This window comes from Melanostigma gelatinosum, assembly GCF_949748355.1.
Source record: "Melanostigma gelatinosum genome assembly, chromosome: 11".
Taxonomy (NCBI): Eukaryota; Metazoa; Chordata; class Actinopteri; order Perciformes; family Zoarcidae; genus Melanostigma; species Melanostigma gelatinosum.
The window spans coordinates 12,718,010-12,728,838 of record NC_136644.1 but is presented as its reverse complement, the minus strand read 5'-3'; the positions used below and the strand labels follow the sequence as shown (position 1 = coordinate 12,728,838).

The following is a 10,829-nucleotide window of genomic DNA, read 5'->3' as shown; positions in this document are numbered from 1 at the left end:
TATGAAACCAGCCTGAAATATAGTAGGACACATAGGCTTGAGATGGGGAGGGAAACAGTCCGATGAAACACTTAAACATTTTAGTAGAACAAACTTCCTGGACTAACCTCAACATATGTCCATATTTATCATCAACAAACACGTCACCTCTTCAAGAAAATCTAAAAATAATTTCCAACACGATGGATGATCGTGAATGATTTATTTACACCCAGTCTTCACTCCTCCTCAGTGTAAACTAATGTGTTATTATAGTCATAAAGTCATACAATTATTTTCTTCCATCTCTCCTTGAGTTTCTTGAGCTATAACTTACTTATTCCACAGTTTGGACCAAGTTAGGTGTGAGGGGCCACTAGTAAAGTTCTACAACTCAGTAATGACAACAATTAGAAGCTGAGTCACATGATTACATTTTCTCTGGAAAATTATCTTATTTGTTTATGTAGAGGAAAGCAGATGAATGTTTTCAGTGAGTTTGGGGGTTTTCAGATGTGGACCCAGGATCAGCCATCCATCCTCTGGGTTGAAGCTTTAGTGCTGAATGGAAGAACAGAAATCAAGCTGGAGAGTTGCTGCTCGGGGAAATGCAAAATGTTCTTTTGTGTAGTCTAAACACTGGGAGGCCAACGACAACTACAACCACTCAGTTTCTTCCCTGACATGAAACCTTTGGTTGTACTCAATTCTTAAATAATTTCTTCCCTTTGTAACTTTACCTTCTCCAAAAAAGTGAATCTTTTTTTACAATACAACTTTCCTTTCCCAGCCATGATGGAGGTAAATAAAAAGAAGATACAATATGTCCTAGATCTACAGTCTGAAAGGATATTTCTAGAATCAGTTTGAACTATTGGTCATTAACAAGGAAGTGGAATAAACAAGAACAAAATGTGAACAAAAATATGAATGTTTATTGTAAGCCATTTATTTACTAGTTGGTGTGCACTGTCATCATTCTATCCGCAGTGATGTTATAATATACATCCTCAGCCCAACTAAATCCTGCAGATGAAAATCATCATGCAATCCAGTGAAATCAGATGACAGATTTCTCAAACATCATCATATACAGTGGACTGTTTGAATGATGCGTGCTTCAGGACACAAACTGTAAACTCTGAAGTTGTGAAATGCCCTGTAACTTTTTACATTCCCATTTAGGTAAAGTACCAACAGCAAAAAGAGATTTAAACACAACTTTCATTGTTTCATGGTCTCTACACTGCCTATGTGATTCCATATGTTAACAACCATATACAGTGTTTGGATTGGTTAGTTCATTGTAAAGTTGGCTGAAAACCTACTGTGAACATGACTGGCATGTGTTCCCTCAATGTGGGTAGACAGACCACAGGTTTTAAGAAACTGTTTACACATGACATTCATACAGCCAAAACAAAAAAATAAGAGAAAAGTTTTTGCCCTCCTTTATTGTTGAAATCGTTTTTTAGGTTTCCTTTTTAAAGCTTGGCTTATACAGCTGCACTCAGTTGGGGGGAAAAACGAAATTAGAATAGGCTCCGACAGGTGTACCAACACGCAGATATGATAAGGTCAAAGTGTGTGAGGATAAATGTCACCATGCTGCTGTGGATGAGACAACACTGACTCAATCTAGTGAGCTATAGCAGTGGTTCTCAACTGGTCTGGCTGCAGGACCCACCATCACCTCTAAATGACAATTTACATATATATGTATATATATATAATTTGGGTATATCTATCTTCAAGAAGTCTAGTAGTAGTAACGTCTCTGTGTAGTAAATAACTGTCAAATCAAATAAAGAAAGTACAATTCAATTTTAACAAATATTATTCTCATTTTTCAAATTTAACTGGATGGATTATAAATAATACATAGAAATACATAAATAAATGTTCTTCTCATTTCAAGTAAAATAACAGCTGGATTAAAAAATTAATTACTTAACAAAATTCATTTTAGCAAAATAATTTTCACTGAATTGCCCTGCAGCTTTAAATTCAGTTCAGTCAGGGTGAAGTGAAAAAGCCATAATATGATATTTTTCTCATCTTCTAAAAAGAGAAATTTGTGTTTGACTGGACAGACTCATGTAGGTGAATTCTTCAGAGTCTAATGACTCTGGTCTCTCTGGGCATTTCTCTCTTTTGGAGATCATCTGACTTTCACGACTCACACCTCAATAAATAGTCCTGCTCTGCTCATATGTCCTCGTCTCACTCAAGTCAGGAAACTTGTCAGAATGCCCATATTTGATTGGCTGAGCTTCATCACCTGATGTGATTCACAACACATTGGTCTGTGTTTTTCCTGCACCGCTGAACAAGTGCCATAAATGCTGGAATAATTCCGCTGCATAAAAAATGCCCTTCAAAATAAAATCACTTTTTTTTGTTTTGTTTGTCAGGCAAAGACCTGCGACCCACTGAAAACGGGTCCGCAATCCACTTTTGGGTCGCGACCCACCAGTTGAGAATCACTGAGCTATAGGATCCCCTCTCCTTTTCAACTGGAACATTTCACTGTTACCTGTAGTGTGTGTTCTGTATCAATTGATGTAAATGATTTATCAATATATGACCTGTTAAAGGGAAAGAAATGCAACACACTGGCTCAGACGTATTATTCAAAATTACATGAAAGGCAGCTTCAAATAACAAAACTCGACAAGGCTTTTGAATTGTCAGAACAATGGAATCACTTTCAGTTTTATTGGTTCATCAGTGTCACAAAATGAGAAGGAACCGACTGGCGAATAGTCAGTGGGAAAAAGTTGATCCGTTTCCTGCATACATGGATTTGACAAATATGAAATATGTCTTATTTGTCATATATCTAAATGTGTTCATGGCTAAGGGCTTTCATTTCTCAAGGTTTAGCTTGCAGTTGGATGATTAAAATATGCTGGTCTTCAGTATCAATTAAAAATTTGAAATTCAATTGAACAATTCAGCAACTGAAAAAACTCCATCTCATTAAAAAAAATTAAGCAATACATTTTAACCCATTACATCATATTTGAAGTCGTGACAGTTCTCATAATATCCAACCAAAAATACCCAGAAATCCCTTTCTCTCATTAGTCAGTGAGTCTTCCCTCTCCTTCCTGACATTACCAGAGACACCAAGACTGGCTCTTTCAATTCAATCGATCATTTTTGTGGTCACGCCTCAAGATAGGTTCTTAACAGATAAATAAGACCTTGAAGAGAAGCCTGTTTTGGCAGAGAGTGACAGTTGCTGCTTCATGAGAAGAAAAGCTGCTGACAAATTTGTTGCGTTTCCTCTGGACAGGAGACCTCATGGCCGATGGTCCGAGGGTCGCTGAAGATCTCATAGTCGTTTCCTCCCTAACATCCACACACACAAACACACACGTTAGCTTACCTACACTGTGATTTATCTGAATAGCAAACTAGTTGAGCTCTACAAAGAAACCCCGGGGCCATTTATTTCAGAATTTAGCACAAACTGCTCTTTTGTGAATCAGACAATACAGACCCTGTTAAATTAACGATTGGTTAGTTCTAAACTGTTTTCATTTTCCATCAACTGCTGTTATCATTATTATTATTATTCCAGGCAGAGAAACTGAAACTCGACACGCTCATTTGTGAAACTTTTCAATTTTTATGTTAATCATCTCCTCCTACAAAACAATGCCATACACAAGTGTCTGAAGGCAGGCAGAAATCTTGCATATTCTGTGTGTTTAAATGCCATCAGATTGCATATGCGCAGCAAACTGCTCTGGATAAACTGGCTTAATGAGAAAATGTTTTTGAATGGGGATGATAGTGTGTTGCCAGGTCTTTACGACTCATCATCACCGGGTGTAACAACCTTCAGGAGAGCACAGCATGCAGACCATCATTTATCTCCATTTTTGTCCCCATTCTAAGCACTGACGTGCAAGATGATGTGTTTTTAGAATAGTGTTTTTAACCACAATGATGAAATCTGCAGTATTGAATGGGTAAAACTATAATTTTCCTAAAAATCTCCATCCATACTGAAATCCCGAAACAATGCCAAAACAGCTTAATCTCAACACAAAAAGGCAACTACAGCTTATTGTTGGAATGCTGTTAAGCATTCCAACTATTGTTATCCTGTTTCTTTATTGTTGGAATGCTGTTAAGCATTCCAACTATTCTTCGAATCTTTATTCAACTTCTTCTATTTCTTCCGTCGCACCGCTTCTCCTCCATTTTTTAAGCTACAGAAACCGTTCAACTATTAAAATGTTCAGCTCTTTCACCAGAGGGGTGCTATGACTTTTCATATTTCTAACCTTTAAACTTTTTGAATTATTAAGCTTTTTATTTTCAATGAGATCTCTATGGAGAATATTTTCAAATGGCTTCAGGCACACAGGTGTTCGCGATTGAGCCAATTAGTGATGTTGATAAACACACAGACTCAGACACACGCGCACATACACTCCTCTCTCTCTCTCTCTCTGTGTCTCTCATACAGTCATTCAGGTCTTAGGGATCTTCAGAGGTCTTTCCCCCCCTCCACAACACACACACACACACCCCATTTTAAAATAAAAGCCGCACACACATGATTTGTTGCAGCTGTGTGTACGTGTTGCATCTCGGCCAATCAGATATGAGGATTCTGATAAGTTTCCTGATTCGAGTGACATTTACACACACCGCGACACAAGAGGGAGAGACGAGGAAAGACATGGCAGAGCAGGACAACAGTCATGTAAGCTGTAAAAGATAAAACATTGGACAATCTCCAAATGAGAAAGTTTGCCAGAGATATCAGAGCCTCTCTCTCTCTCACAAATTCTCTTCTCTCTCTCTCTCTCACTAATTCTTTCTTCTCTCTCTCTCTCCCTGTCTATGTCTCTCTCTCATACAGTCATTCACAGTCTTTTATTTGAATGGGATCTCTATGGAGAATATTTTCAAATCCTCTTAAACTTCTTCAACTTTCAAATCCTTCAACTTCCTCATACTTTTAGCTACAGACACCATTTCAACTTTCAAATGTTGAGAAAACCCTCAACTATTGCCGACATGATTCAGCTTTTTGATATCTTTTAAACTTTTTGAACTGCAGCAATTTAACTTTTATGATTTTTCAGCCCTTTTCTGACTTTATAATGGGTGTGTATTGCGCAGCTTAGAGTGCGTGATGTCACCGCTAGAGTGAAGAGCAGCTTGAGATTCTTGTGAAAAAAACATTTGTATTTTGCCACTGTCTCCACAATCTTCACTCTTCATGCATAATTTCTGGATGTAGAAGTAGCTAATATTGTCCTTGTCGTAGAAAAATTACTGTAGAATCCCACATATTTCCACATTTGACACAGAAGCCGTTAATTGAGAGGAAAACTAACTTTCTGCTCCATAGAGACCAATGTTAAATTTTACTTCAAAAACATCTTCCACAGAACACGGTACCCCATTTCTAGATCGCCAGTTAAGCCACATTTGTTACACTACAGACACAATTTTTACAGGATCTGTTCTTCAACTCATTCTTCCCCTCAATTAATAATATCGGAGCAATAGGAGCTACGGTTATGGGAGTTTTGATGATTTCTTTGAGAGGTGTTTCCCTGTTTTATCTCCATGAAATGGCTTCAGGCACACAGGTGTTTGCGATTGAGCCAATTAGTGATGTTGATAAACACACAGACTCACAGACACACGCGCACATACACTCCTCTCCCTATCTCTCTCTGTGTCTCTCATACAGTCATACACTGCTAATATTTCTAGTATTACCACTACTACTACAACTTTTGCTGTTGCTACTATTACTACCACTGCTACTGCTATTACTGCTACCATAAATATTGTTACTACCACTACTGCTATTACTACCACTACCACTACTATTATTACTGATACCACAACTGCTAATACTGCTATTCCTGCTACTACCAGTACTAATAACCAGTACTAATACTACTACAGCTATTAGTATGACTGCTGATACTACTACTTCTTCTAATTACAAATACTTCGACGACAACTTCTACTACTACTGCTACTACAAATATCACTACTGCTACAACAAGTACTTATTCAAATGCTACTCATACTTATACTGCGAATAATACTTCTACTACTACTACAACAAATATCACTACTGCTGGAATTCTTTTAAGCTACAGAAACCGTTAGAATATCAAAATGTTCAGCTCTTTCAGGAGAGGGGTGATATAACTTCATATTTGTAATCTTTTTGGATTATTCAGCTTTTTGCAATTTTTTTAAAATTGGATATCTATTTTCAGCAATGTTTTTGAGATTCATTTCAGCATTCCAACGCATTTTCAGCAGGAAATGCATTTTCTAGTTCTAAATCACATCCTTTCCTCTCCGCCTTGGACTCTGTTCATACTAGATCATACACAAAACACAAAACCAGTCTACAGAGTGGCTATTTGTAAATGCCAGCTAAGCAAGTGTGACTGGCCAAAACTGAGAGAAAGGGATGAGTTTCTAAAATGAGATGGGTTAGTAATGTTAGAGGAACATGGATGATTCACTCAGCAAGTACGCTGTATACTGGTCTGTGTTGTCAAAAACAGCCATTCCTGTGTGTCTGGGATTACCAGAAAGTTCTATTGATAGAATAATGTGCGTCCTACAGCCATCAGCCATTCTTGTGCGTTCAGCAGTAATTAGCATACTCACAGGTTTGGTCTTGTCTCCAAAGAAGTGAATGGTTGAGTAGTTGTCCTCAACAAAACCCAGACAGAATCTCTTATCCCAACCATCAGGAAACACATCAAAGCTGATCTGGCCCCCTGCAGATAAACAAAGGCAGAGAGACAGGGAGAGATGATGTGGACAGTTTACATGACACCGACAAAGAAACGGAGAGATGATGTGGACAGTTTACATGACACTGACAAAGAAAGGGCCACAGCTGAACTGGTGTCTCATACTGCCAGAGGTCGGCACAGTTGTGAAGCTGCTACGGTGCTGTGTTCCTTGCAGACTGAACACAGGTTCACTATAAATACGAACACTGTATAATTGTCATGAATACAGTTGGCTTACCGATTGAAAATGACAATCCTTTTCCTTTGAACTCTTCCTTTAATATGGACACAAATTTCTCTCTGATTTTCTCTTTCTGAAAGAAGCAAAAAAAGACTAGATCTCACAGGCCTGCATATTTTTTGTCCGTCCAACTCTGAAACGATTTAGCTGTTAATGAAGTCCACAAATAGAAAAAACATCCACATTTGTATTTTGAGGGTGTACACCTGGTGGCAGTGTAATGATCAAAGGTAAATAGAAAAAACACAATATCTGACAAGTTAGCACATTAAATGACGTTTTGTCAAAACAAAGATCAAACAGTTGCCTAATTGCAGATCAATCAGACAAAAAGGAACAATGTTTCTTTGGAGTCAACTTTGTGGCCACCTGACCCGCTCTACAGCCACCCATTAATTTCCTATCGGCTTGAGCCTGCTGATGTGTGTACTACCTGATCTAACTCGTAGAACTCAATCCTTTCTTCTTGTGTACAGCTGCGTCCAATGGGGGAGATGTTCAACATGCCGTTACGAAATTCAATGAATGTCCCCCTGTGAAACATAAAACATAACCATTTAGTCTCCCTAACGCTAAATCAGATCGTTACTATCAATTACTATTTACATTTTCATGGCTTCCCAGCACCCTTCAATTCCCAGTGCATCCGAACAACAGGACCCAAAAACAAATTAATAATGACATCGTGACTCTGATATGACTGTACCTCTTCTTAGGCAGTTTGATCTTGGCCATGTAGTTGAGACAGAAGTTAATGAAATCTTGGAGTAGCTCTTCTCCCATATGGGCCTGGATGGACTGACAACAGCAAGCAAACAAAGTAACCCTGGGGCCTGTTGTACATGGTAACTCCATCATATGCAGGCTTTTGTTTCACAAAATCAAGATTAGGATGGCAAATCATTTGAATCTGTCATACAAAATCTTTGACAATACAGGCTTACAACCATTCACCAAAAAGAAGATGTGCTTTGGTCACATTACGTCAATCTTACCTGGATAGAGAGTAACTGTCCATTCTTATAGGCCACAAGACCGTTCTCAGCAAACACGTAGTCCACTTTCTGGATCACTGCACACATAACATCCAGGAAAACGGAGAGTCAAACTAACAACATATTTGATAATATATCAAATATGTAGTTTGTTTGATATATATATATATATATATATATATATATCGAACTACAATAGAGGAACCTATGTGCGTTTCACCGTCATTTCCCAGCTGCTCTTCGATCTTACAGAGGTCCGACCCTCCTACCACTCCGACTCCAACTCGAGTCCTGAGCTTCTCGAGGAACTCTGCCATGTTTGGAGTCACACGCTGAAAAACACACAACACTCTCCAATTTGGTACGGATAGCCTTAAGACATTGATGATGAACCATCATGAATATTGTGCGCTTTCGTTGAACGCTGTTGCCGTGGAGATGCATCGTATTCATGAAAAAGGAAGCTGATGGTTGAGTGTGTTGGGATGCTCAAAAACTCATGAAACTTTGTACATGTGTCGTAGGTCATAGGAAGACATAGTGTATATGGTTTTTTGGCTTGTCCGTTTTAAATTGCCTCTATAGCGCCCCCTACAAGATTTAAAAACAGCAGCCCCAGCGCTACGTTTCAGCTACATATATGAAAGTTGGTAAGCACATGTATCCTATGGAGACTTAAAAATAAATCTCTTGAGACCATGCTCTAAACCCGACCGGAAGTCGGCCATTTTGATATTTGTGTCATTTTTCCATCGATTTTGGCCTATTTCTAGTCGCTATACTTTAACGAACTCCTCCTAGGGACTTCATTAGATCCACTTTAAATTTTGCCAGTACCATGTCAAGACCATTGTGATTAAAAGTTACTCAAAGATTTACATTTGACGGAATCGTTTAGCCGTAGCGGGCGATTACTTTATGTGATTCCTCATGAAAAAAGCTGATGTAACTCAGCTGCACTTGTTCCAAAGGTCCCAAACTTCTCATGCTTGATACCACTCATGGCCTGAGGATGTCTACAAGCTTATTTTCACTAGTACTCACAGCGCCACCTGCTGGCGAAAGGAAATTTGCGTTTTCTGACAAACTGCATCCCATTTACGTGACTTTTACACAACGCGGTTCACGCTTGACACAGAGCAACACGACGCACGCGTTCTGTAGCGCCAGGCAGAGGACGCAGGAAGCGTCAGACTGTTTGCAAAGCGTCAATTCCGGCACCAGGCGGTCCACGCGGGATTAAACACGTCTCGCTCGCGGACGCGCAGGCCGGAGTCCCGCCGGAACGCCGACGCTCACGTGGCGAGGGCCCGTTCATCGCTGCTCGCAGCTTTAATTTAAATTATTTTTTTTAGAGTTTTTAAAGTTGTTGTGTTTGGAATATGTATAATAAGCATATAATTTGGTTCTTGCTGCTGAGAATTTAACAAACATACAAAAGAGAAGAAAGAAACATGACGTAGATAGGTTTGCAGTTTTCAAGGTGTATATTTCAAATTGCATCTATAACACACATGAAAATAAAGTTCTGAATATCCATTATCAGAATCATAACTGTATTTTAACTGCTACTGTGTAAAGGGAATACTGCTGTTAAAAAGCACCTTACAGTGTTTGCAAACCAAATGTTATTGCACTTTTGTTCATATAGCAGTAATGTGTGTGTGTTTTATAGTCTACTGAATATTATTATATGATATATATATTATTATATAATACTGAATTGTCTGTGAGGGTGACAAAAATAAGATGTCCTGGTGTGTTTGTCCAAGTGTTATTTACTGGTTTTTTTCGTGTTGTAATAAATATTAAATATTTAACTGCAAAGTAGTAATGTGTGTTTGATACCTTAATTTGTTTGCATTAAGTCATACTGGGATGTTTGCTGAAATTGATTGGCTGTGGCACAGCCCTACCTAGAAAATGTTCCACCAACCGCCACTGGTAGGGGGTTAAAACGAGGAATGAATACTGGTCTTAACAGCTCCCTTTATGTTATTGGAAAGCATAACAATGAAAAGTGTGAATTTTGTGGAGAGAAACTAAAGAAACTGGACCACGTTTTATTGTTTTGTTGAAAGTATGATTTAGCAAAATAAGTTTTGAAAGAATGGACAACGAGAGACTGGAGAGGAAAATATCAGCAACGTGCTAAAAAACAATTCTGGTGTTGGAAACTCCTCCTAGGGTATACCATTTAGGATCAACAAGACTAATGAATACAATTTGAGAAATATTCATTCTATTTAGTTTGTTGACAGATTAGAGAAAGGGCCTTACGTCTTCACTCCAGGTTAGTGGGTGGCAGTATTGCCCCTGAAATCTGTTTGCCAACCGCCATATCATAAGAAGGTATGGCTATGACGTGAGCCGGATGTTACACTGACACATAATTTGACAGCTGTATGACGAGTGTCAAGTATACATTGAAAACACACACACACAACCTGTCTCGCGGCCGTCAGCGTTCCGTCAACATCGAAGAGGCAGAGTGTGCTAGCGGCTCGACTCATCTTCTTGTCCAGGTTCTTCCCTGTGGACACGGTGCCTCAGTGTTCCCCCGGTGTAGGCCTACAGTGATCACTCCGAGTGTGTCCACAGTCAGTCACGCTTTGCTCCCAGTATTCTTATGTATGTAGTTTGCTCGACAGTAGCCTACATTCCAGATGCAGAGTTATTGAGGACTTCTTTGTCGTGTTGTTTTTTTCCCCCCCGATCTTCTTCTTCTTTGAGGTTTATTGGCGGTTAGCAAACAATTAATTGGTGCATTACCGCCACCACCTGGTGAGTGTGGATCACAATGTCTAG

At 38.9% G+C, this 10,829-nt stretch overlaps 1 protein-coding gene across 4 annotated transcripts; it reads right to left on the bottom strand.

The window, feature by feature from the left end:
• Window positions 1–23: 23 nt before the first annotated feature.
• Window positions 24–10,737, bottom strand: LOC306784779 (phosphomannomutase 2-like). Of its 4 annotated transcripts, none has more exons than XM_079278898.1 (8): window positions 10,469–10,737; window positions 8,242–8,353; window positions 8,022–8,098; window positions 7,733–7,824; window positions 7,460–7,559; window positions 7,024–7,099; window positions 6,655–6,767; window positions 24–540 (listed from the first exon to the last, which is right to left on the bottom strand). In XM_079278898.1, exons 1-8 carry the CDS (start codon window positions 10,532–10,534, stop codon window positions 535–537), a joined length of 642 nt encoding a protein of 213 aa, XP_079135024.1. In that variant the 5' UTR covers window positions 10,535–10,737; the 3' UTR covers window positions 24–534. The 4 variants fall into 4 exon arrangements, with proteins under 4 accessions (XP_079135024.1, XP_079135025.1, XP_079135022.1 ...); XM_079278896.1 differs by lacking the exon at window positions 24–540 and adding an exon at window positions 895–3,336; XM_079278899.1 differs by lacking the exon at window positions 7,024–7,099.
• Between the last annotated feature and the right edge of the window lie 92 nt (window positions 10,738–10,829).